This window comes from Rhinoderma darwinii, chromosome 3 (genome assembly GCF_050947455.1).
Source record: "Rhinoderma darwinii isolate aRhiDar2 chromosome 3, aRhiDar2.hap1, whole genome shotgun sequence".
NCBI classification, from domain to species: Eukaryota; Metazoa; Chordata; class Amphibia; order Anura; family Rhinodermatidae; genus Rhinoderma; species Rhinoderma darwinii.
This window is the reverse complement of record NC_134689.1, coordinates 81,460,247-81,486,120: the sequence shown is the minus strand read 5'-3', so window position 1 is coordinate 81,486,120 and position 25,874 is coordinate 81,460,247. Positions and strand designations below refer to the sequence as shown.

At 42.4% G+C, this 25,874-nt stretch overlaps 1 protein-coding gene across 11 annotated transcripts in view; it reads left to right on the top strand.

Moving 5' to 3' along the window:
• Nucleotides 1-25,874, top strand: part of TENM2 (teneurin transmembrane protein 2) — a 2,339,501-nt gene that overhangs the window by 1,977,400 nt on the left and 336,227 nt on the right. For all 11 annotated transcript variants that reach the window (XM_075856427.1, XM_075856426.1, XM_075856423.1 and 8 more), the window contains one exon: nt 1,787-1,995. In XM_075856427.1, the coding sequence (XP_075712542.1) occupies nt 1,787-1,995 (209 nt within the window). The remainder of the gene's footprint in view (nt 1-1,786; nt 1,996-25,874) is intronic.

Genomic DNA, 25,874 nt, shown 5'->3' with positions numbered 1-25,874 from the left:
AACGGGTGAGATCGATATCAGTATCGATCCAACCCGTTTAACCCCTCAGATGCAGCGCTCAATAGCGTGTGCCGCATCGGAGTTGTTTTATAGGGAGGGAACTCCATCTCTCACCTCACTGGTACCCTGCGTAATATCGCAGGGTGCCGGTGTCTTCTATGGCAGCCGAGAGCCTAATAAAGGTCTGCCTCTAGTTAATTCCTGCTGGGCCATGCCAGAGTCATAGCCTAGCAGATGCCTGTCAGTTTTACACAGACCGACAGTAATACGCTGCAATACAGGAGTATTGCAGTGTATTATAAAAGGGATTGGATGATCGCATAGTGAATTCCCCTAGTGGGACTAGTAAAAAAGTTAATAATAAATATGTAAGTGAAAAAAAAAAATGAAAAACCCACTTTTTCCCCTTACAAACTGCTTTATTATTATAAAAAAAAAAGTTACACATATTTGGTATTGCTGCAACCGTAACGACCCCGACTATAAAGTTATCACATTATTTAACCCGCTCGGCGAAGGCTATAAAAAAATAAAATAAAAAACAATGCAAGAATTGTTGTTTTCTGTTAATCCTTCCTTAAAAAAAATGTGATAAAAAGTCGCATGTACTCCAAAATGGTACCAATAAAAGCAAATAAAAGAATCCCTTATACAACTGCATTGGCTGCAAAATAAATCTGTTATGGCTCTTCAAATATGGAGACACAAAAATAAATAATTTTGAAAAAAAAGTATTTTTACTGTGTGAAAGTAGTAAAACATACAAAATCTATATAAATTTGATATCGTTGCAATAACCCGCTGACTAAAGTTATTGTATTATTTATACCAAACGGTAAACGACGTAAATTGAGGACGGAAAACAATGAGTGGCGAAATTGCTGTTTTTTTTTCTATTCCGCCCCAAATAAGTTAATAAAAGTTAATCAATAAATTATATGTAGCCCAAAATGGTGCTAATAAAAAAATACAACTTGTCCCGCAAAAAACAAGACCTTATACAGCTATGTCGACGCAAAAAAAAAAAAAGTTATAGCTCTTTGAATGCGATGATGGAAAAACTTTAAAAATTGCTTGGTCATTAAGGCCTAAAAATGTCTGGTTACTAAAGGGTTAAGTACCTTATTCTACAGCAAATGAAAACTTCTAGCAAAACTGCCTTCCCAGCTGCGTCTCACTAGCAACTGGGGCACCTCACCAGCTCGGCCCGCCTGAGAAGAACTGCCCATCACATTATTCTACTGTCACTATGTTGATATGTACAATTAAATCCATTATCTAAAGGAAGTAACAGCATCGGGAGAGCCAGTTGATTGACTTGGGAGCCTAATTTGAGCTTTCACATTTATTTCTAGTCATTTAGGACTTTTTAATGATTTATAAGATTGCTTAAAGCGCAAAATGTTATACTAATGAAAATATTGTATCTACACATGCTTATGGAGAAAATGGATCTTATAGCTTCCCCAGTTTGCACTTTCTTAAAATGGAGTTTTATTTTTATGTTTTTTTATGATCAGCTGCTTGGCTACTTTGATGTGCTTAGTGAAGGTTGCTTTTGATGAGCATATATCTTATTCAACTCCAATTTGAATAGGAATAGAACCATTCAAATTTCCTCTTCAGAGGTAATAAGTCAAGATGAAAGTCAAGGTAATGCATTAAAAAAATCCTTGAGGACTTTCTTCCTAGAAGTAATGTATGGTGCTCTATGTAATGCAGAGTGTACTGTCCCTTTTATCATACAGTTCTAATTGAGAAATAAAATAATTGTTTTGTCTTCTAGGACCTTGGTCTAATACAAGAAACAGCAGCATAGACAATGGAGAAGTGGAAATTGGCCGTCGAATCACCCAAGAAGTACCAGCAGGGGTGTTTTGGCGATCACATATTCATGTTACCCAGCCCCAGTTCTTAAAATTTAACATCTCTTTAGGAAAGGATGCCTTGTTTGGAGTTTACATACGAAGGGGTTTGCCTCCATCACATGCTCAGGTATGGATGATAAAAGATATTATACCATATTAATTTAGGGAATATAAATATGGTAAATCTTTTGTGAATGCAATGGTTGCTTTAAAATGGCTGCCTTCGATTTGATATTTTTAGAATTGACCACATATCAATAACAAAGAGTCATACAGAAGGAAAAGTTAAAAGTTGTAAAAAGTAGTTACATTTGTAATGAACATTCTGTAGCAAAAACAAATTAGGTCATTGTAGTTCTCAATCTACTCAACAAAATACCATTGTGTTAAATTCGCTAAAAATAGAGATTTAGAAAGTTCTAAATACATCCAATGGAGTGATAGCGTCATAAAGCCTTAAAGGGTGTCTCCACTTCTGAGCAATGCCAATTGGACATAAGCGCATTATGGCATCGGGTGGGAGCCATATAATTAGAGCCTAGGACGGGACTTCATCCTTGTCTTGTGTGATCAGAAAAGCTTTTTACAAAGTGATAAAGGTTTTCCTGATTTACCAGTACAGGATCATATCCCTTCCTTAGCTCAAATTATATGGCTCCTGCAAAACCGACCTAACATTTTGAATATATTATTACTTATCTTGCACTGTTCCTGAGTTTACAGCCTGTATTATATTTCAGATGTGTATTCACAATTCTTCTGGTTGTCATTGAACAGTTAAAAACTTGTTGCTCTTATAGTTCAGTGGGCCACATCAGATTACTCTACAGTGCCTGGTATCTTCACTTCACCCGGGTGCAATACAACAAAGCAAGCTCTGTATAAATATTGAGCCAACAAGCCTATAGAATTGTGAATGCAGCTCTGGATTATAATACAGGTTGTAACTCAGCATCCATAGAAGATAAGTATTTACAAAGTCACTCAACTTTTTAGGTATAATGATTCTATATATAAACTCTTACATGGTGTTCAGAGGTGGAAATATGTTTAAATTCTCTAATAATAAAATGTTGTATTAAACATAGAAGTTTTAAAATGTCAAAAAGCGCATGTTTTCACCCAGATTATATATTTGTAAAAAAAAAATATCTGATTTAAGAAAGAAAACTTTTGGCTACATCTTCAATTTTCAAAAAGAATGTTTAAGAAAAGGAAAATAAAAAAGGAAATCTGAGGAGCTTGTTGAGTCCCCATGCATATCAGGCTAAAAAATGACCGTTTAGAAAACTTAAAGGGAAACTCAAATTAACATAAAAGCTTCCATAAAGGAATTTCATGAGTCAGCCTCATATGTGTTCTTTTTCTTGTTGCTTCTATCACTTAAAGGGAACCTGTCCGCAACTTTATACTGCCCTTTCCAAGGGCAACATAAAGTAGCGACAGACACTGATTTTAGTGTCCTGTCACTTATATATGACTAGAAAAAGTACCTGGCGCTGCCCGGGTATAAAGTGTCGGTTTGTCTCTGTTCATTGTATTTGTTCCAAGGGTGCCCAGGAGGCCAATCCATGCCCTCGTTTTTTTTGTTTACAGGGGAATTGCTAGTAGCCCTATATACCCCGGCAGGTACACAATGTTTATTTCATTTTTAACCTCCTAAATACCTAATAGCTAAACTGGTAGGAGATGGAGTCATAAGACTCTATGGCAGAGCCCAAGCATTCAGTTTTATTGCCAGGTGCATAGACATAAAGATTTTTACCTGATCCAACTCTGGAGCAGGCATCATACAACTGTACATGCAAGAAAAAATGGCAGCTTCATTAGTGGTTTGAGCATTGAACCTGCTTGGATCCTGGCCAGGGGCTGCCTTATCTGCTCTGATAACAACCTTATTATTGTCTGAGGGCATTTCTTCAATTTGCTGCCCTAAAATAGACATAAGGATTATGCTGATGTAGCATCTCCTGTAATTTAAGTATTGTTTACTGCTTGGTAGCTGGGAAATTTCCGTGGCTTGCATTAGCATCCCTAGTCATCAGCCATGAAGCAGATCTGCAGGAATGCATGTTCCTGATTCTCTACGAGCAAAAGAGATCAAATGAGATAGGATTTCTGCCCTTGTATCTCAAGGGCTTGTCCACACGTAGTTGAATTGCTCGGTATTTTACGGAATTGCAGACGGAAAATATGCAGCAGAATACAGTAGCAGCAAGGTGGGGGTCCCATCAATACAAAGAAAAGCATAAAAGAAAGCGGTAACTCAACATCCTCCTGCATAAAAATTAATTTATTTTAGCTCATAAAATGTCCATAGACAAGGGGTGAGGGAGGATGATCCCACTGGGCAACATCCTATTTCTTGTAGTAACACTTCCTCTGGCCCGGTCAGAGATTTAACAAATATGCACACGCTGCGTAGAAATTCTTAACCGAAATTGACCGGTGCGTATTTTTCGGACCACAGCATATCAGTTCTTGCTGCAGAAACTGGGCTGAATCGCCTAGTTTTTCAGAGATGTCACCATCTCCCAACACTGGAAAAAAACGCAGCAAAATACACACCATCTTTTGCAGTGAAAAACGCAGGAATTGGTGCGTTTTTTCCACAGCGGAATGTCTGCTACTTTCAACGGAATTGCTGCAGAAATTTTCAGCAGCAATTTCGTTACATGTGGACAAGCTCTTAATGTGGGCATGAAACCAATGCCTCTGACTTCAGTTGCTTCAAATAAAGCCATGTGAAAGCAGTTGTAACTTCAGATTTTGTTAAGAAAATCTCTTAATCCAAGGCAGCGGCACCGAAGTGGTTGGCAAATCTGGTGTCTGTGCCATGCCTCCAGAGCAGCACATACCTGGTGTCTCCTTGGGAAACGTTAAGGCACCACAGAAAGTGCATGGAATTTCCATTTTGCCAATCACAAGCAATCTACGTTGGCCATAGCCTATGGCTGGATCATGCATGAAAGTAGCATCATGCATGAAAGCCCACTCATTAGCGTGCTGAACAACATAATGTGCTCTATCAGCTTGCTTTTTGGCCTGATTTTGGGCAGAAGTATCTGCACTTCTGGGAGCCACCTGTCTGATCTGTTCCTGAGAAAGCTGGGCTGGAGTTTGCTGAGGCGTTTCAGCAGCTGGAGCAGCAGTATGACTCATTTGATCAGCTTGCAGTCGGGCAAGAGTTTGCTGAGGAGTCTCTGCAGCTCGTGATGCAGCTTTCCTCCTGGCCACTTCCTGCCAATTGAGGGAGTTCTCTTTGGCTGCATTTTGCAAAATGAAAGTAATGGTTAGTTGAGTTTAAATTTGCTAAGTTTAGATCCTGAAGGTGTAGTGGTTGGCTTAGAAGCCAAGTGCAATACACTTTAGAAATGTGAAATCAAAATCTCATGGGCAGAGTGGCTTTAAGCCTCCACTGGACTTGGTTTTATTTTTCAAGATTTCTTAGTGTGTCCAAAGTCAGGAAGATCAACTGGCAGTTGCCACCCCCTTCAATATTTATGACTGAAAGCTTTAATATGTCCCCAAAAAGCATAAGATGCAATGGGGGATAGTTTATCTAGACTGGTGTAAAAGAAAAATGAGGCAGTTGCCTATAGCAACTAATCAGATTCCAGCTCTCACCTGTCCAAGGCCACCTTTGAAAATAAAAGTAGTAATCTGATTGGTTTCTATTGGCAACTGCTCCACTTTACCTTCCCATTTAGGATTATCTAGTAAAGTGCACTAATTCCAGTTATCATCATTCCAAGGCCCCTTTGAAAATAGTATTTGAAAGTAGTAATCTGGTCGCTATGGGCAACTGCTCCACTGTAAAGCGAATATCTGTATTCACTTTTATAGTATTGGATTGTCATTCTGTGATAATGGCTGATAACAGAGAAGAACGGCGAGGTCGGGTCCTCTACAAAAACCTTCCCAGACACCCGATATCCCTAAGTGCCAAATTTGGTGTGAAATGGTTAATGCGTTTGGACGCCTATAGATGACAGACATACGCTTTTGCTTTTATAGTATTGGATTGTAATCCTGTGATAATGGCTGATAACAGAGAACAAATACAAGGTCAGGACATTTTTGAAAACCTTCCAGGACACTCGATGTACGTATTTGCCAAATTTGGGATCAAATGGTTCAGACGTTTGGATGCCTATAGAGGACAGACAGACAGACATTGGCTTTTATAGTATAGATAGTTCCCACCTGTCATTCGCCGATGATTTTTCTTTATTACTGTGCTTAGAGACAAAACTGTCAATCATCGGTAGCTGGGCAAAGGGAGTGGCAGCTCATGAATATGCCGGACGCCTTCCTTCCAGCAGAATGTGAGCGGCGCAACGTTTAAAATTTCATTTCTTTATACCACATAACAGTCCCACATGCTTTATGCTGACAGGTTCACTTTAAGCTCCCCATACATTTAGAATAGCTGTGGAACAAATGCTTGATTGGCTGGCAACTGTACCTCCTGATTCCCTCATACACGTGCACGTGTTTTCAATTGGAGGGGAGAATAAGCCACTGCCAAGCAACAGACAGACAACATGCCCGATCCCTCTTTGTACCGACATTTGCCGTCAGCAGAGATTGCAGGACATTTCCATACACATTACATTGTCTACACGTCAGATAGTCGGCCAGTCCCATCGCAATTGATGGCTTTGGCCCACTTTCCTCTAATGTGTATGGCCACCCTAAGTATCACACAGGGGCTGTTGTATGGCAACTGATCATAACCAGACAGGATGCTGGATTGTAGGGAATAAACATAAAATATACATAATGTACATTATATTATGTATGATAAACAGTGTGTGTATATATATATATAAGTATTATTGTCCTTGCATCCTACAACACATGATTTACTATATATTCTTCATCTATATTGATGAGAATGGACAGTTATTTGTTGTGGGTGACAGCTCCACTTCTTAGTGAAGAGCAGAAATGTGCTTTGGAATATTTTGTACGTGATAATACAAGGGAGATCCATCTCAGCAGGATGAAGAGACAAGAAGGGCATCCTGTTGCCTGTGTGTACTCTAATTACATCTAATTTGCTGATCACTAAAGCTCTCACACAAAAGACTGCACTGTGTCTTTTCATATCAATAGGAAACACCTTCAGATCTCTCAGGAGGACCTTCTCACCTCCTTCACTGTCAGAGCTAATCTCTTTCATCCGGGATGTTCTATTACTGCCGTCCATATCAGCTGACAATTTTTGCACTATGTGTTTAAATAACTGACACTGTCGCTAGGATAAAAGATATTTTGCTACAATCCAGATGCTTCACCAGCTGAGCCAGTAGGCTACCAGCTCCCCACACAGTCCCTCAGGCAATGCCTTCTCACTTAAGCTGCTAGACTGCTGTCCATATATCCATAGTACAAGCGTAATGCTAATCTGCAGGACAGTGTTGAGACACCCGTTCTGTATCACCCAATTGTTGTTTCTGAAATACCGTAGCATATTTCTTATCAGGACACGAGGACATCAACGGCCTCAATGTATTACTTATCATTTATACTCTCTGTTCTGATGATTTCATCTTTTATCAGAATATTATTAGGTATTACTTTTAGATATTTTTTTTTTTACTAAAACTTTTTGATTGTATTTTGTTTGAAAGAAAATCTCTCATTTAATAGATTTCATCCCCTCTTGCTTCTGCTCATTTATAGTTTTTAATAATTTTTTTTGCCCGCCCTAATTTCTCTCACGTTAATGAAGGCGGAATGTTATCCGGATCCGTGCTTGTTTCATTTATTGCATGAGATACTTGATGTAAACAAACACATGGTCTGAAGCAAATAAACCACTGAGGAATCAAAAATTCTCTGCTTATACTGAATATGTTATTTTGTGTGTTTTTGTTTGCTTTATGCCGTTCTACGATTTGTGGCTGTTGACCATTTCAATTATCTGACTATTTTTACGAATGCATAGTATAATAGAATTACCTTAATACTGGATTAGGTGAATGAGAAAAAAAGCCCAAATACGTTTATCTAATAGTTACTACAGTAAAAAAAACTGTTAGGTAAACATTCTTTTTTTTCCCCTTCCACCTTTCACCTAAAAAACTCTCTTTTACTCCTTCACCTAAAAAAAACTGCTAAAAGCTTATAAGTAGTTTCCCCAAATTTTTCAGACACCGGAGCGATTAATTACAAATGATTCTAAATAACGAAGACCATGAAGATGTTGTCCACTACATATGGCCTGCTTGAATACAGTTTAATATCACCTACCTGTAAATGAGTATTCGGCATAGATAAAGATTAGATCTAAACTATTGGGCAGAGTGGTTCCAGTACATTTGTCTGTTAGTTTCTGGTCAGAATTTCAGGGTAATACGTTTTTAGTAAAGAGCTACCCCATAGACACCAATCTTGTCTAAAATGTAGGGTTGGCATTGGGAAGATGCATGTACAGAAGACTGTCCTGGCATCTAGTCCAAGAATATTTGTCCTTTGTGTAATAGTACCTATAGCCTCCTTCACACAAATGTTTTTTATGTGTTTCAAAACGCATTTAAGAAAATGCCATTAGTTTTTACATGCACTTTTAGTGGCAGTTTTTATTTAGTGTCATTCTGTACATGCTTTTTTTTCCATGTGCAAAAAAGCGCTAATGAAAAGAAGCGTTAAAATGCTGTGTGTAAAACTGGCCTTATACAATAGGTGTGTCTGCTCTGTAGGTTAAATATGTTTTATTTATGGTCTTCACCATCAAAACATATCTGCAGTCTTATGTGGGCCTAAAAAATGCTTCTTAATAGAGAATATAATGGATGTTTAAATGATTCTGTAAATTCACTTGGTAGATATTTTAAGCAGTATAAGTAGCTACGCAATACTCTTAAACAGCAGCTTAACTATTTCATTCAGTTTCGGTCACCCTTAAGATCTCACCAGAAGTCAAGAGGCACACTCAAAATGGGCTTAAGGAAGAAGTTTTTGCTTCAGTTTGCATTTACTCTTCGATCAGACCAACTGCTGTGCCTGCCCTGCCATCTGAGGTAAAATCGACAGCGCGCGTTGGGAAGGCAGTGAGAGCTGCCAAACCCAGCTGAGCAGAACAGCATGCAGCCAGCAAGAAATGTCAGCTTTTATTGCTTCTGTCTTCCGTGTCGACCCTCTGCAAGAGAATATTTCAAACTAATATATAGATATTTTTTAACTCTTTAAGATCATGTGTGTGTGTGTATATATATATATATATATATAAATATATATATATATATATATATATATATATATATATAGAAAAAAGCAGAGGATTGGAGCAGCACTGTGAACAAATGCCTGACTAGGCTGGTGCAAAGCTTCAAAAATAAAGGAGTGACCTCTCCTTATGTGTTAGATATCCAAAAAAGAGAACGTGAAGCAGCACTCAAATAAAGTGAATTTATTCATCCAAAATGGAACCACAACGTTTCACCTCCTCTATGAAGGCATTTTCAAGTCAAATGCCTTCATAGAGGAGGTGAAACATTGTGGTTCCATGTTGGATGAATAAATTCACTTTATTTGAGTGCTGCTTCACGTTCTCTTTTTTGGATATATATATATATATATATATATATATATATATATTATACAGCAGAAAAAGAATGGTGACAGCACACTGCGACACTAATGCCACCTAAACCACTAAATATAAATTAATATGCATTACTGCTAAATCTACTTATAATAGGGAGGTTCTTAGTGCACATTTTGATCAAAAAGTGTTTGCCCACCTGCCACGACAAGGCGACCTCTGTAAGGTGGAAACCTACGCTGCACATACACCCAGAACTGGGACTAATATATATTCAATCTTAAGGCCAACGTTTTTATCAGACCATATTGTTAATAGCTATATATAGATTCATCTAAAAAAGCAGATGGTAAGGGGTAGGGATGTCACGATACCAGACTGTGGACTTTGATACCGATTCTTCGTTTAGTATTGCGATTTCGATATCAATTCGATACTTTTGCCAACAGTATTTAAAAAAAAAAGTTGTTCCATTTTCTGATATGAGGCGCGTGGTGTGATGATGAATTTAACCTCCATGTGCCTCACATTAATAGTAATTAACCCCATCATGTTTCTCAGTCATAATGGGTTAATGTGTAAGGTACATGATGGGGTTAATTAGTATTAATGTGAGGCACATGGAGGTTAAATTCATCACACCTCGTGCCTCACAATAAGTGATAGAAAGCAGTTTTTATTTTATTTTTTTACAGCATACACTATAAATGATGCAAAAAAATTGTTGTGCAGGTTATTACGGCCGCGCCAATACTGAATGTGTGTATATTTTATGTATTGAGACTTATTTTAATGTTTATTGTAAAAAAGGTGTATGTGTATTTTTTTAAATTTAACATTACTATGTTTTTACTTTATTTTTGAAACTTTAATATACTGGCATATATCTATATTACAGTACATTAGCCTGTGTACTGATAGTACACAGGCAGTTGTTAGGACATACCTAAGTATGCCCTAACAACAGGAAATATGGTAGGACAGCCCTGGGGTCCTTCAATGGACCCGGGGCTATCTGCCCATATATGGTATGTCCCTCAATCGCGTCACAGGAATTACCTGTGACGCGATCCAAGGGGCATCCCCCCTTCTCATTTTCCCCTGAATGCTGCAGTCCGCTGTGATCACAGCATTCACAGGAATAACGGCGGAGAGGAGAGGTTTCTCTGATCTCCGCCAGCGGTGCTGGGGCTGTGTAATACAGTCATTGCCCCGCTCCTGACAGGAAGTGCGTGCGCGGTCAGTATGAGGTGATGCGGCCGGCGCTGCACTAATGAGCGGCTGTAATGTCGGGGTAGGGAAACAGACAAGTGAGCCCTAATCTACCCGTCACTCAGTCCCTGCCTACTTGCAACGACCCGCCCTAGGCGACGGGGTACAACTGGTCGACGGTCCCTACACTCAATAGGTGCACGACAGACAAACAGACAAGGGTACAAAGAAGCCAGGGAAATGGGGAAGTTGCCCACGGGAACACCGTGAGCAACAAGCGAGGTGAACGAGCCGAGTTAAACCAGGAGATGAGCGAGGTACAAAAACGCAGAGCAGAAGAATGGTCAGTAAAGCCAAGGTCAATCACAAGCAGAGGATCAGTAGTTCAAGAAGCTGCAGCAGGGCCAGGAAACCAACAGAGAAGAATCACAAGCAAAGGAGGAACAGGAAAGGCAGGTATAAATAGACAGAGGGCGGGAGCTAGCTCCGTCTGGCCAGGCTGTGATAGGCTCTCCCACTCCTAAGCCTGCCATCCTGGGTGGTGGAAGATGGAGTCGGTCTCACAGACATAGAAGCAGGTGCAGACTGATTACCTATGGGCGTCGACACAGAAGTTGTGTCTGGCAGATCCTTTACAGTACCCCCCTTTTATGAGGGGCCACCGGACCCTTTCTAGGTGGACCTGGTTTATTGGGGAAACGAAGGTGGAACCTCCTGAGCAATACACCAGCGTGAACATCCCGGGCGGGTACCCAAGTCCTCTCCTCAGGCCTGTATCCCCTCCAATGGACCAGGTACTGGAGGGACTCTTGGACCATCCTGCTGTCCACAATCTTGGCCACCTCGAATTCTACCCCCTCAGGGGTGAGAACAGGGACCGGAGGTTTCCTCGAGGGAGCCAAGGACGGGGAGCAGGGTTTAAGGAGGGAGTCATGAAACACGTCGTGTACTCGAAAAGACGGGGGCAACTCCAGTCGGAAGGAGACAGGGTTAAGGACTTCAATGACCTTGTATGGCCCTATAAACCGGGGAGCAAACTTCTTGGACGGGACTTTAAGGCGTAAATTTTTTGACGATAGCCACACCAGATCCCCGACCACAAACAAGGGGTTAGCAGAACGTCTTCTATCTGCCTGAGTCTTTTGTATGCTCTGGGACGCCTCTAGGTTCTTCTGAACCTGGGCCCAGACTGTGCACAGTTCCCGATGAACGACATCTACCTCGGGATTGTTGAAACTACCAGGTGAAACGGAGGAGAACCGTGGATTAAGCCCAAAATTACAGAAAAAGGGGGAGACCCCTGACGAGTTACTGACCCGGTTATTAAGGGAAAATTCGGCGAGGGGAATGAATGAGACCCAATCATATTGACAGTCAGAGATAAAACACCTTAAATATTGTTCTAGAGACTGATTAGTCCTCTCAGTTTGGCCATTAGTTTCAGGATGGAAGGCAGAGGAGAAGGACAGATCAATCTCCAACTTTTTACAGAAGGCCCTCCAAAACAATGAAACAAATTGTACCCCTCTGTCAGAAACAATATTGACAGGAACCCCATGGAGACGCAGGATTTGTTTGACAAACAAGGTAGCTAACGTCTTAGCATTGGGTAGTTTCTTGAGGGGCACAAAGTGGCACATCTTACTGAAGCGGTCTACTACAACCCACACCACCGACTTGCCTTGAGATAGAGGCAAATCGGTGATTAAATCCATGGAGATATGGGTCCAAGGTCACTGGGGAACGGGCAAAGAACATAGTAAGCCCGCTGGTCGGGACCTGGGAGTCTTGGACCTAGCACAAACTTCACAAGCGGCGACGTAGGCCTTAACGTCTTTGAGCAACACAGGCCACCAATAGTTTCTGGCAATGAGGTGCTTGGTACCCAGGATGCCTGGATGGCCAGATAGTGCAGAGTCATGATTTTCCCTAAGTACCCTTAGCCGGAATTGCAGGGGAACAAACAGCTTGTTCTCAGGAAGGTTCCCGGGAGCTGAACCTTGATCAGCCGCAATTTCAGAGACTAAATCAGAATCAATAGAGGAAATAATTATACCTGGAGGCAAAACACAAGCAGGATCTTCCTCCGAAGGAGGGCTGGCCATGAAGCTACGCGACAGTGCATCAGCCTTAATATTTTTAGACCCAGCCCTATAGGTGACCAAAAAGTTGAATCTGGTAAAAAATAACGCCCATCGAGCTTGTCTCGGGTTTAGCCTCCGGGCAGATTCTAGGAAAACCAGATTCTTGTGGTCGGTAAGGACCGTTACCTGGTGCCTAGCCCCCTCCAGGAAGTGGCGCCACTCTTCAAATGCCCATTTAATAGCTAAGAGTTCGCGGTTGCCAATATCATAGTTACTCTCAGTGGGCGAAAACTTCCTGGAGAAGTAGGCACAGGGGTGGAGATGGGTGAGGGACCTGGTACCCTGGGACAAGACAGCCCCCACTCCCACCTCGGATGCGTCAACCTCCACGATAAATGGCTTCATTTGGTTGGGCTGAACCAGCACTGGGGCCGAGATAAAGCACTTCTTAAGGACCTCAAAAGCCTGGACAGCCTCAGGAGGCCAGTGGAGGAGATCAGCACCTTTGCGAGTGAGATCCGTAAGAGGCTTAGCGATGACCGAGAAGTTAGCAATAAATCTCCTGTAATAATTAGCGAACCCCAGAAAGCACTGTAACGCCTTCAGGGAGGCAGGTTGGACCCATTCCGCCACAGCCTGGACCTTGGCGGGGACCATGCGGAATTCATGAGGAGTGAGGATTTGACCCAAAAACGGTATCTCCTGCACCCCAAACACACATTTTTCGGTCTTAGCAAACAGTTTGTTTTCCCGAAGGGCCTGGAGCACCTTCCTGACATGCTCAATGTGGGAGGACCAGTCCTTGGAAAACACAAGTATGTCATCAAGGTACACTACAAGAAATACCCCCAGGTAGTCTCTTAAAACCTCATTTATGAAATTCTGGAAGACCTCGGGAGCATTACACAACCCAAAGGGCATGACGAGGTATTCTAAATGACCTTCCGGCGTGTTAAATGCAGTCTTCCACTCATCCCCCTCTTTGATGCGGATAAGGTTATAAGCCCCCCGTAGATCAAACTTAGAGAACCATTGGGCCCCTGAACCTGATTGAAGAGATCAGGAATCAAAGGAAGGGGATACTGGTTCCTTACAGTGACCTTATTCAAGTTTCGGTAGTCAATGCACTGCCTAAGACCACTATCCTTCTTCCCTACGAAATAGAAGACAGCACCTACCTGAGGGGCGAATGTAACCCTTGGCCAGGCATTCCTGGATATACTCTCTCAACGCTTCACGTTCGGGACAAGAGAGATTAAATATCCTACCCTTAGGGAGCTTAGCTCCTGGTACCAAATCAATTGCGCAATCGTATTCTCTATGAGGTGGTAACACTTCGGAGGCCTCTTTAGAGAAAACATCAGCGAAGTCCTGAACAAACTCAGGTAGAGTGTTCACCTCCTCAGGGAGAGAAATAGAATTAACAGGAAAACATAACGTCATGCATTCATTACCCCATTTGGTAAGATCCCCAGTATTCCAGTCAAAAGTGGGATTATGCAACTGCAACCAGGGAAGGCCTAAAACCAAATCGGACGATAATCCCTGCATCACCAGTACAGAGCACTGCTCCAAATGCATGGAGCCCACAAGGAGTTCAAAAACGGGTATGCTGTGTAAAATAACCATTAACAAGAGGAGTGGAGTCGATACCCACTACCGGTACAGGTTTAGGCAAATCAATCAATGGCATAGCTAGAGACATAGCAAATTCCACAGACATAATATTAGCAGAAGACCCTGAATCCACGAAGGCACTGCCGGTAGCAGACCTACCACCAAAAGAGACCTGAAAGGGAAGCAAGATTTTACTACGTTTCATATTTACGGGAAATACCTGTGCGCCCAAGTGACCTCCCCGATGGTCACTTAGGCGCGGAAGTTCTTCCGGCTGCTTATTCTTACGCCTAGGACAGTTGTTCACTTGATGCTTGTCATCCCCACAGTAGAAGCAGAGACCATTCTTCCTGCGGAACTCTCTACGTTGTTGGGGGGACACGGAGGCCCCGAGTTGCATAGGTACCTCCGAGTCTTCCGTGGAAGAACGAAGCAACGGAACCTCGGGAGGCATGGGGGAGTCAGAGGAGAAAACACAAACACGTTCAAGTCGTCGTTCCCTGAGACGTCGGTCAAGTCGTACCGCTAAAGCCATAACCTGATCTAGGGAGTCAGAAGAGGGATAGCTAACTAGCAGGTCTTTTAGGGCGTTCGACAGACCAAATCTAAACTGGCACCTTAAGGCAGGGTCATTCCACCGAGAAGCTACGCACCACTTCCTAAAGTCAAAACAATACTCCTCAACAGGTCTCTTACCCTGACGTAAGGTCACCAGCTGACTCTCGGCAAAGGCAGTCTTGTCAGTCTCGTCATAAATGAGCCCGAGAGCAGAAAAGAAAAGATCAACGGAGGAAAGTTCAGGGGCGTCAGGAGCCAAGGAGAAGGCCCATTCTTGGGGCCCGTCCTGGAGCCGGGACATAATTATACCCACCCGCTGACTCTCAGAACCAGAGGAGTGGGGCTTTAAGCGAAAATAGAGCCTACAACTCTCCCGAAAGGAAAAAAAAGTCTTCCGGTCCCCTGAGAACCAGTCAGGCAACTTGAGGTGGGGTTCAAGAGGTGAGGGGCACTACCAGGGTAACATCAGGCTGGTTGTCCCTCTAAGCCAGGGCCTGGACCTGTAGGGAGAGGCCCTGCATTTGCTGAGCCAGGGTCTCAAGGGGGTCCATAGTAGTGTCAGGGACCAGGGTAGACTAGGTATATGGGCTTGTGATTATGTAATGTCGGGGTAGGGAAACAGACAAGGGAGCCCTAATCTACCCACCACTCAGTCCCTGCCTACTTGCAACGACCCGCCCTAGGCGACGGGGTACAACTGGTCGACGGTCCCTACACTCAATAGGTGCACGACAGACAAACAGACAAGGGTACAAAAAAGCCAGGGAAATGGGGAAGTTGCCCACGGGAACACCGTGAGCAACAAGCGAGGTGAACGAGCCGAGTCAAACCAGGAGATGAGCGAGGTACAAAAACGCAGAGCAGAAGAATGGTCAGTAAAGCCAAGGTCAATCACAAGCAGAGGATCAGTAGTTCAAGAAGCTGCAGCAGGGCCAGGAAACCAACAGAGAAGAATCACAAGCAAAGGGGGAACAGGAAAGGCAGGTATAAATAGACAGAGGGCGGGAGCTAGCTCCGTCTGGCCAGGCTGTGATAGGCTCTCCCACTCCTAAGCCTGCCATCCTGGGTGGTGGAAGATGGAGTCGGTCTCACAGACATAGAAGCAGGTGCAGACTGATTACCTATGGGCGTCGACACAGAAGTTGTGTCTGGCAGATCCTTTACAGCGGCAGTTCAGGCACTGAAGACAGAACATGGGGGTGTTTTGTAGTGCGCCTGCCATGTTCAGTCTTCAGTGCCGCCGCTCATTAGTGTAGCGCTGGCCGCATCGCATTATCTTGACCCCTTGCACTTGTTATCAGGACTCAGGAGCGCGGAAATGACTGTATTACACAGCCGCAGCTCCGCTCTCATACATCCATGTCTTATTATACTGAACGGTGCGGCCGCACAGCTAAGTATCGAAATACATCAAATAACGGCATCGGACCGTTTGGGGATGCACATGAACAGTATAGAAGTTTCGATGCGTCGTGCATCCCTAGTAAGGGGTACATGGTGACTTTGATAGTGCTTACTTAGAACATCATTAATATGCTCAATTTGTACGACTTCATGTTTTTGCAACTTACGATCACACCAAATTGCATAAAATTACACGCATATAGAGGGTTGAACTATTTGGCCATGTGCCCATGCAGCGAATTAGTTGCAGATTTTAAGTGCTGTATAATACATGTGAATGGGGTTTAACAAACTCTGTGCAGCAGAAAAAAATCTGCACAATCCGTATATAACTCAAAAGTTTTCTGCATGGGAACATGGTCTTAAACCACTTATAGGGTATCAAAAAATCCCTACATTCGTTCAAAGTATCACTAAGCAGTCTGTATATCAATAAAAACTTCAAACTCTAGTTAAACAGTTGCATACTTCTGACAAGTGGCAGGGACGCAGCAGAAAATTTGAAATGCTGAATTTACTTTGCTCCATGCAAATAATACAAATTGTTCTAATAAACACAGTGCCAGATTAAGGGTCACATCACCCTGGAGCTAAAAGTTAATACCTATTGTGAGCAGCGCCATGTCACCTGGGGGTACCACGTGTCTCTGCAGAGTTTGACTTCCAGACGTCTTTGGTTCCTCATTATCTTTGCATTTTCTAACAAACTTTTCATCCAGCTACTGTCTTTACCAGTGTCTCCACCGTACAAAGAGCTAGTTTGCTGCCCACTAATACCGAGGCTGCTGCTACCCTGGTATTATGCCTGCTACTACCCTGCTACTGTGTCATGCTGCTTGTTCTGCTCCAATACTACCCGTACATTTTTAAATAGTATTTCCAAAGTCCACTTTAAACTAGTGTTACACATATTGCCTCCAATAATAGTTCTGCACATAGTACCCTCTAAAATAGTGGCCCACATATAGGTGACCCCAAAAATAGTGCCATACATACAGTGTTTATCTAAACAATGACACATATATTTAGTGCCCTTGAATCCTACCTGTCCCCGTTCCCATGAGGCATGATGATGTCATCACACTGGTAAAATGGGCTGTCGCCATGGTCTTGCTCCCTTGTACTTGCTACTGCAACTTCGTTTTATTTAATTGTATTCACATCGTTAGGACACACATTTAATTGAGCCTTAGCGGGTTGGGGTCCTACTCTACGGTTCCGCGATATGGCTGCTATTTCAACAACTGTTTGGGAAAACTGGAGAGAATTGGCTGATTCTGCCACCCCTGCACACGTGAGCGTAACTAGAAAGAGCTGGTACCCCATACATGATCAGCCACATGACTATAAAATGCAGAATGGGGACATGGGAGACATCAAATCCCAGACCCTTAAACAAATTCAGACCCCAGGCCAGACCTCTATATTAATTCATATACTCGACTCCCTAAACTAAATCAAACCTCAGACCAGACCCTGAATTCAAAGGGGTTGTCCCAAGATTGACATTTTTCACCTATCCACAAGATAAGGGATTAATGTCTAATCACTGGGGGCCCATAGAGACCACTAGAATAGGGGCGCGAGCACGACTGCAATGTGGAGAACTTTACATGGAGAAAACTTAACATCAGTCCGATTCACCTTTCTTCAGTGAGGAGTAATAGGGGGGGGGGGTTGACACCCTTGTTTTAGTAATTGTGGGAATCTCAGCGGTGGGGGCCCCATCAGTCTTGAGACAATCCCTTTAAATCAGATTCCAAAAAATAAAAATTAGAGACACCAGACCCATATATTTCCCACTCACATACACTATACACAGACACACACACACACACACACACACACACACACACACACACACACACACACTAAACACACTATACATACATCACACAGACACTACAGACGCACACACTTCACATAAATCACATACATTAAACACGCTATGCAGACATCACACATACACTAAACACGCAATACAGACATCACACAAACGCTACACATACAGTACAAAAAACACACTTTACAGACATCACACAGACACTACACTTAGGCCTCATGCACACTTCAGTTTTTTCCTTCAGGTTGCTATCCGTTTTTGTCACGGATAGCACCCTGAACCCATTCATTTCAATGGGGCCATGCACACTTCAGTTTTTTTGATGGTTCGCTGCTCCTTTCCGATCCAAAGTAGAGCATGCCCTACTTTGGTCCGGGATTCCGTGACCGTGAAGCCCATGCAAGTCAATGGGGCCGTCAAAAAAACTGAAGGCACACGGAAGGCATCCGTATGCGGTGCCTTTTGTGTGACGGAGCCGTTGCCCAGCAACCGCCGGTTGGGCAGAAAAACATTAGAAAAATATTACACTAATCGGCAGCCACTTGTCGCTATCAATCACTGTTAGAGAAAAGAGGCTGCTGATTAAAAATAAAATGAAAAGCATTTCATACGTACCCGGTCGTTGTCTTGGTGATGAGTCCCTCTTCTTCCTCCAGTCCGACCTTCTTTTGTGACGCGGCAGCCTGTGATTGGCTGCAGCGGCCGCGGCAGCCTGTGATTGGCTGCAGCGGCGACATGGATTGAACGTCATCGCTGGAGGCCGGACAGGAGGAATGTAAGTATGAACTTATTTTTTTTTTTTTTTATTACATTAAAATTTTATTTTCCTCGCGCCGAGCATGGTACTGTAAATTGAAACCACAGAAAAGGCCATACTCACAGATTAGGAGGTGGGTCAAAAAAAACCCGTTCCAAAAAAAACCCGTTCCAAAAAAAACCCGTTCCAAACAGGACGCGACCAGGTCAGAGAATGTTGTTGAAGGGAAGTGCCCAGGTGTGTTTAAATAATGATAGCCACTCCCACTAACCTTGAGTGGAGTGGTGTGTTGGGCATGGAAGTAAATGTATAATAATAATAAATAAATAATAAAGTACTGTGTATAGTGTACATGTGAGGTATAGGGGACATGACTAAGTGTAGTGTGTAGAAATCAGGGCTGTGAGTGAAACAAAACGTGAGTGTAGTGTGTAAAACATGGAGGCATAGTGTTTGGATAGTGAGGCACAGCATATATCGCCGAATAGCAGCCTATTTAGAACGCCCATACTGTAAGAGAGCGGGCTGCCCTGCATGCAATGCCAAACATCCGCACACCAGGCTTTCCCAGCATCATAAGACCCGGCGCGTCCTGAAAAAAGGGTAATGTACAATGTAACAATACCTATACCAGACTGTGAAGTCTACTAGTATATCCAGAAAATGAAACACACATAGCACAAGTCATGTACCATGACAATATAAAATAAACTTTATTGAAATATACATAACACATTGGCCATCAAAATATAAAAACAATATAGCACACAGTTAAAAAGGAGAGTATGGAGGAGCTGCGTGAATAATCCAATATATATGCTACCATACTATAAACATCCTGTGATGTGGTAACAAATGCAGATATCTATAGAAAAGATAATCATATAGATCAAGTATTTGGACAACAGAAGCACATAAATATATTTAGCACCTGACAGAAGAGCACACAATTGTGCATGCATATAAAAGTATACAGCTAGAGCTCCAAGTTGCACCCAAAACAAAGACCATGCTTTATAAATAAAGGATATTGCACAAACCCATGGACTGCATGATAGGAAGCACGCAGGAACACTCCACACTGACCGCCCCCGACGCACGTTTCGCCGTCAGCTTTCTCAAGGGGCGAAACGTGCGTCGGGGGCGGTCAGTGTGGAGTGTTCCTGCGTGCTTCCTATCATGCAGTCCATGGGTTTGTGCAATATCCTTTATTTATAAAGCATGGTCTTTGTTTTGGGTGCAACTTGGAGCTCTAGCTGTATACTTTTATATGCATGCACATTTGTGTGCTCTTCTGTCAGGTGCTAAATATATTTATGTGCTTCTGTTGTCCAAATACTTGATCTATATGATTATCTTTTCTATAGATATCTGCATTTGTTACCACATCACAGGATGTTTTTAGTATGGTAGCATATATATTGGATTATTCACGCAGCTCCTCCATACTCTCCTTTTTAACTGTGTGCTATATTGTTTTTATATTTTGATGGCCAATGTGTTATGTATATTTCAATAAAGTTTATTTTATATTGTCATGGTACATGACTTGTGCTATGTGTGTTTCATTTTCTGGATATACTAGTAGTCTTCACAGTCTGGTATAGGTATTGATATTTGCTTTATGATTTGTGTGGACGCATTATTGTTTGGCGCATGCCAATGGTCTATACTCGTATAGGTATTCATAATGTACAATGTAAGTAACCATGAAAAAACATGGGGTATTAGTTGTCGTTTTGGCCAAAAGAACGCAAGCTCGCAATCCACGTCACGGATCCCCACACTTGTGAGTCCCTACCTAGAACTTTTCGTTCCAAAATCTAAGATATGGGACATAGAATGTAATTAAAACCACAGAAAAGGCCATACTCACAGATTAGGAGGTGGGTAAAAAAACCCGTTCTAAACAGGACGCGACCAGGTCAGAGAATGCTGTTGAAGGACAGTACTGTCACCCTGGACAGTACCATGCTCAGCGCACGGAAACGGAAACACGGAGTGCACAAGGGAGTGCACACGGAAACCACACAGCCGCTAAAACGGGTTCACGGACCCGTCAAAAGCGGCCATGAAAACGGTGACGTAAGTGTGCACGAGGACTTACAGTCCTCTGCGGTGGATGGGTTCAGGACCTTTGGTCACAAAATGTCTTGCACGCTTTATAGCTGCAGTTTTGCCCTGATTTGCTCAAAATTGCAGCAAAAACACTGTGGTTTTTCTACAATTTACATAGGAATGTGTCAGAAACAAATATTGTATCGGCTTATTTTGGGGGAGGCCTGTAGCTCCATCAGCCCCATTGTTAATCCGGCTCTAAATAACATTCAGTGAAACGTCTAAACCTGGCCCTACACCCTATTGGATGTATACTGATTTTGGCGGGACTGGCTGAATATTTAATTTGTATGGTGGCGTTTCTTCTCTATCCCGGCATCTGCCATCATGGGAGAGAAGGGTCGGGCATGTTGAATTTCAACATGCCGGATCCTTTTGTTTATTAGTAGATAAGCCACCTGGCAGCAGCTTTCTCTCTTAACCCTATTGAAAACACATACACGCTCAGTTGAGCGTGCCTCTGCATGGGGGAGTTAGAAGGAACAGCTGTCGGCTGAATGCTCGTTCGGCTGACTGCTATATAAAGTGTATGTCCAGCTTAAGACAACCACTGAAAAATTGCATTAAAAAATCGTCTTCCAGGGGGGAGGCCCTCTCAAAGAAGATAGTCAGTATGTATGAACTAAAAATCTGTAAGAAATCTGGTCTGGATAAGGGTGTGGTCTTTTGGTGAGGTTTCACTGTATTAGGCTAGATTCAGACGGCGGTTGCGCTGTTTTTCACGTCCGAGGGGCATCCGTTCTCTGCGCTATGGGACGCGATGTCAATCATCCCCCATAGACTAGAGTCAATGGAGGTATGCGTGAATCGTGAAAAAATAGGACATGTCCTATTTTCTCACGACCCTTCACACGGCCCGTTGAAACAACGGCCGTGTGAACGGCCACGTTGAATTATATAGGTCCGTGTGACGGCCGCTGTATTAACGGCAGTTACATGGACGTTTAACACGTTCATGTGAACAAGGCCTTAGGGAATTTGGTGTTTAAGTAATTGCCTGATTTTTTTCTGGAGAGAGTGGCTCTATGGACGCTAAGGAGCAAATCATAAAAATATAAACATGTCCTGTATTTACAAGCAACAAAAGAAATTTCTACAAGATTACACTTTTTTATTAAGACATTAGGATACTGTGAATAGATGGATCTTAGCTCCTTACTTATCTTGTTTACTGTACGGCAGGGGCTGGCAGTAGAATAATTTTCTTAATGGTTTTTTAAAGCAGCAGTAAAAATATGCAGCTAGCAGTTTATTTCAAATTAGATGATAGTCATTTTCTACTCCTTAATGTTCATTTTCCCTCCTCATTGAAGCACATTCCCAAAATATAAATGAATCTAAAGACATATGTAAAATTGATCTAAAATGGAAAAAATGACCCTTCAGCTTTTATCTGAATATATTTAACTCTTTAATTTAATACAGTTTTCCCTTTTCTAAGATACGTTTATGTGTATGAATTAGAACATTGTACCAGTAAGCTGGAAGCATACAGCAAGTTGCCCGGTATTTCTAGTGTTTAGCGGTAATGCTTATTACATGTGAAGCGTTTGACACAGTTTGCATGACTTACCGTATTCATATCTCAGGAGCTTATAGGTACTGTTAGTCTGGCACCTTTGACTCCAGCCATCAAGTAGTCCCCATCTTAAATTGTCCACACAGCGTAAACACTGTGAAACTACCATCCGTATTTTACGTGTGCAAATTCCGAAGCATATAACAGCAGCAATGTGGATGAGTTTTCAACAAATCTCATCTAGAAATTGCGAGAAAAAAAACGCAGTAAGAAAATTGACTTGCCGTGCAGAATCTCAATCTTTAGAATGTCAATTTCTCTTGCGAAAATTCCACCTGGAAAATCTGGGTGAAAATTCTGCATTGTTTACGTTGTGTGTGGATGTACCCTTTAGAGGACCTGTCAGCTCTCGTGACATGTCTTTTTTAGTAAATAAAGCGCTTGTTTTTCACATAAAAAATAACAATTCTGGAACATATTTTCCTAGAACTCGTTGTGCCATTCCTGTCTTATTCCTCCTAGAAATGTACAAATAACTGGGTGCTACAATTCCCCTTGTCAAAGTCGTGTGTCCCTACACAGTCTCACTCTGGACGCACCCCCAACTGGTAACATACAGTTGTTAATTCATAAATTTCTAGGAGGAATAACAGTGAAACATCATAACTTCGTTCTAACAAAAAATGCTCCAGAATTCTTATTTAATGGGGAATACAATTGTTTACAAAAATTTCTACCTGGAACAGCATACGCTGTAGTAACTCAGCCTACCTTCCTCTTGAACATTATACCCTCAATCTTGACCTATAGCTCTTCAGTAGTCTTGGGTTGATGCTATATGGTTCTCCAATGACATTAGACACTGGTAAAATATTGCTTGAGTGGGGTGAAGTGACGGCGGATGGCCAGGACAATCCAGGACCTATCCAGTTCTTCTCGGGTACTGTGGCTTAGTCTTGAGACGTCCGTATAGTGAGGGTGGGAATCAAAGATCCCCTCCATCTCTGTGTAACACAAGATGTCCTACTTCCCGTTCATAGTCATCAGGAACATGTGCTGTTTTCCCTGACACAGGACAATGTGGTTGGTGGTTATGGTATGGATTTTAGGGAACTTTTCGATTCTTCTAGGTTTCCAATGATGCTTCATCTTATAATTTGCTGTAGCAACAAGAGGCCTGTTCTTGATGGGCAGGTTACCCCAGAACTTTCAGGCTTAATGATCAGCCAACAATGCATTGGCACCAATCCCCACTGGGTTTATCTGCAAGAGGTAGGATGTAGTTTGCTGGAACATTTATTTCCAAGACGACAACACTTTCAAACAACCAAAGTAATGGTCGATTTTCACCTGGCTGACGCATGACTTTATTCAGCATACGAGGGATCTCAAAAAAGAATTCTTATTTAATGGGGAATACAATTGTTTACTAAAATTTCTACCTGGAACAGCATACGCTGTAGTAACTCAGCCAACCTTCCTCTTGTACAGTATACCCTAAATCTTGACCTATAGCTCTTCAGTGGTCTTGGGTTGATGCTACATGGTTCTGCAATGACATTAGATACTAGTAAATAATTATTTGAGTAGAATGAAGAAACATCAGATGACCAGGACACTCCAGGACGTGCTTCCCATTAATAGTCACCGGGAACTTGTGCTGTTTTCCCTGACAAAGGAAAATGAGGTTGGTGGTTATTGTGCAAATTTTAGGGAACTTTTCAATTCTTCTAGGTTTCCAAAAGTCCTGAAGCTTCATCTTGTCATTTGCTGTTGCAACTAGATGCCTGTTCATGATGGGCAGGTTACTCCAGAAGTATCATGCTTGAGGATTATTCGACACTGCATTGGCATCAATCTCCAGGAGGTGGGATATAGTTCGCTGGAACATTTTTCCCAAGGCAACAACACTTTCAAACAACCAAAGTTGATTTTCACCTGGCTGACGCATGACTTTATTCAGCATACGAGGGATCTCAAAAAAGAATGTTCTGGTGCTCCCATAGAGACCTTTCCGTGCCAGGTTGACCACAGATAGGTCATTACATGGACTACAACCAATGAGCAAATCAAAGCCCCAATTCTACTACCTGTTTGCGGGCAATGTGCTGCACGCCACCCACATGTTCAATCTCTCCAGGATGTCGCACTGTTCGGACTGCTATGGCGTCCTCACACAGCTCCGATGCAGGGTGTTGTTTAATCCTGATACCAAGTATTTTTTAGCATCAGTAAGCCTTTTACAAGTCTAGCAAAAAGTAACAATACTCGAATGTGCTTCCTCCTGTCTGCTGGTAGTAGAGGGTAAATTACTGGTGGGTCATAGTCCAGGAAATGGATATTGTACAGCAGATACTGCAGGTGGGTGGGTCTGTGTTTCCTTTTTTGCAGTAAGTCATGGACGTTCTCTTTTCTACACATGCAGCAGTTCCACTGGTTTTACTTTTTAGCTGCCTGAGCGGTATCTGGTCCCACCAACAAGTGTGCACAGAAACATCTCCAGGAGCTCCTCTTACTGCTTATAAAAATTTCTACCCGGAGCAGCATACTCTGCAGTAACTCAGCCAACATTCCTCTTCTACATTATACCCTCAATCTTGACCTATAGCTCTTCGGTGGTCTTGGGTTGGTGCTACATGGTTCTCCAATGACATTAGACACTGGTAAAATATTCCTTGAGTGGGGTGAAGTGACGGCGGATGGCCAGTACAATCCAGGACCTATCCTGTTCTTGTCGGGAACTGTGGCTTAGTCTTGAGACGTCCGTATAGTGAGGGTGGGAATCAAAGACCCCCTCCATCTCTGTGTAACACAAGATGTCCTACTTCCCGTTCATAGTCACCAGGAACATGTGCTGTTTTCCCTGACACAGGAAAATGTCGTTGGTGGTTATGGTATGAATTTTAGGGAACTTTTTGATTCTTCTAGTTTTCCAATGATGCTTCATCTTATAATTTGCTGTAGCAACAAGAGGCCTGTTCTTGATGGGCAGGTTACCCCAGAACTTTCAGGCTTAATGATCAGCCAACAATGCATTGGCACCAATCCCCACTGGGTTTATCTGCAAGAGGTAGGATGTAGTTTGCTGGAACATTTATTTCCAAGACGACAACACTTTCAAACAACCAAAGTAATGGTCGATTTTCACCTGGCTGACGCATGACTTTATTCAGCATACGAGGGATCTCAAAAAAGAATTCATATTTAATGGGGAATACAATTGTTTACTAAAATTTCTACCTGGAACAGCATACTCTGTAGTAACTCAGCCAACCTTCCTCTTGTACAGTATACCCTCAATCTTGACCTATAGCTCTTCAGTGGTCTTGGGTTGATGCT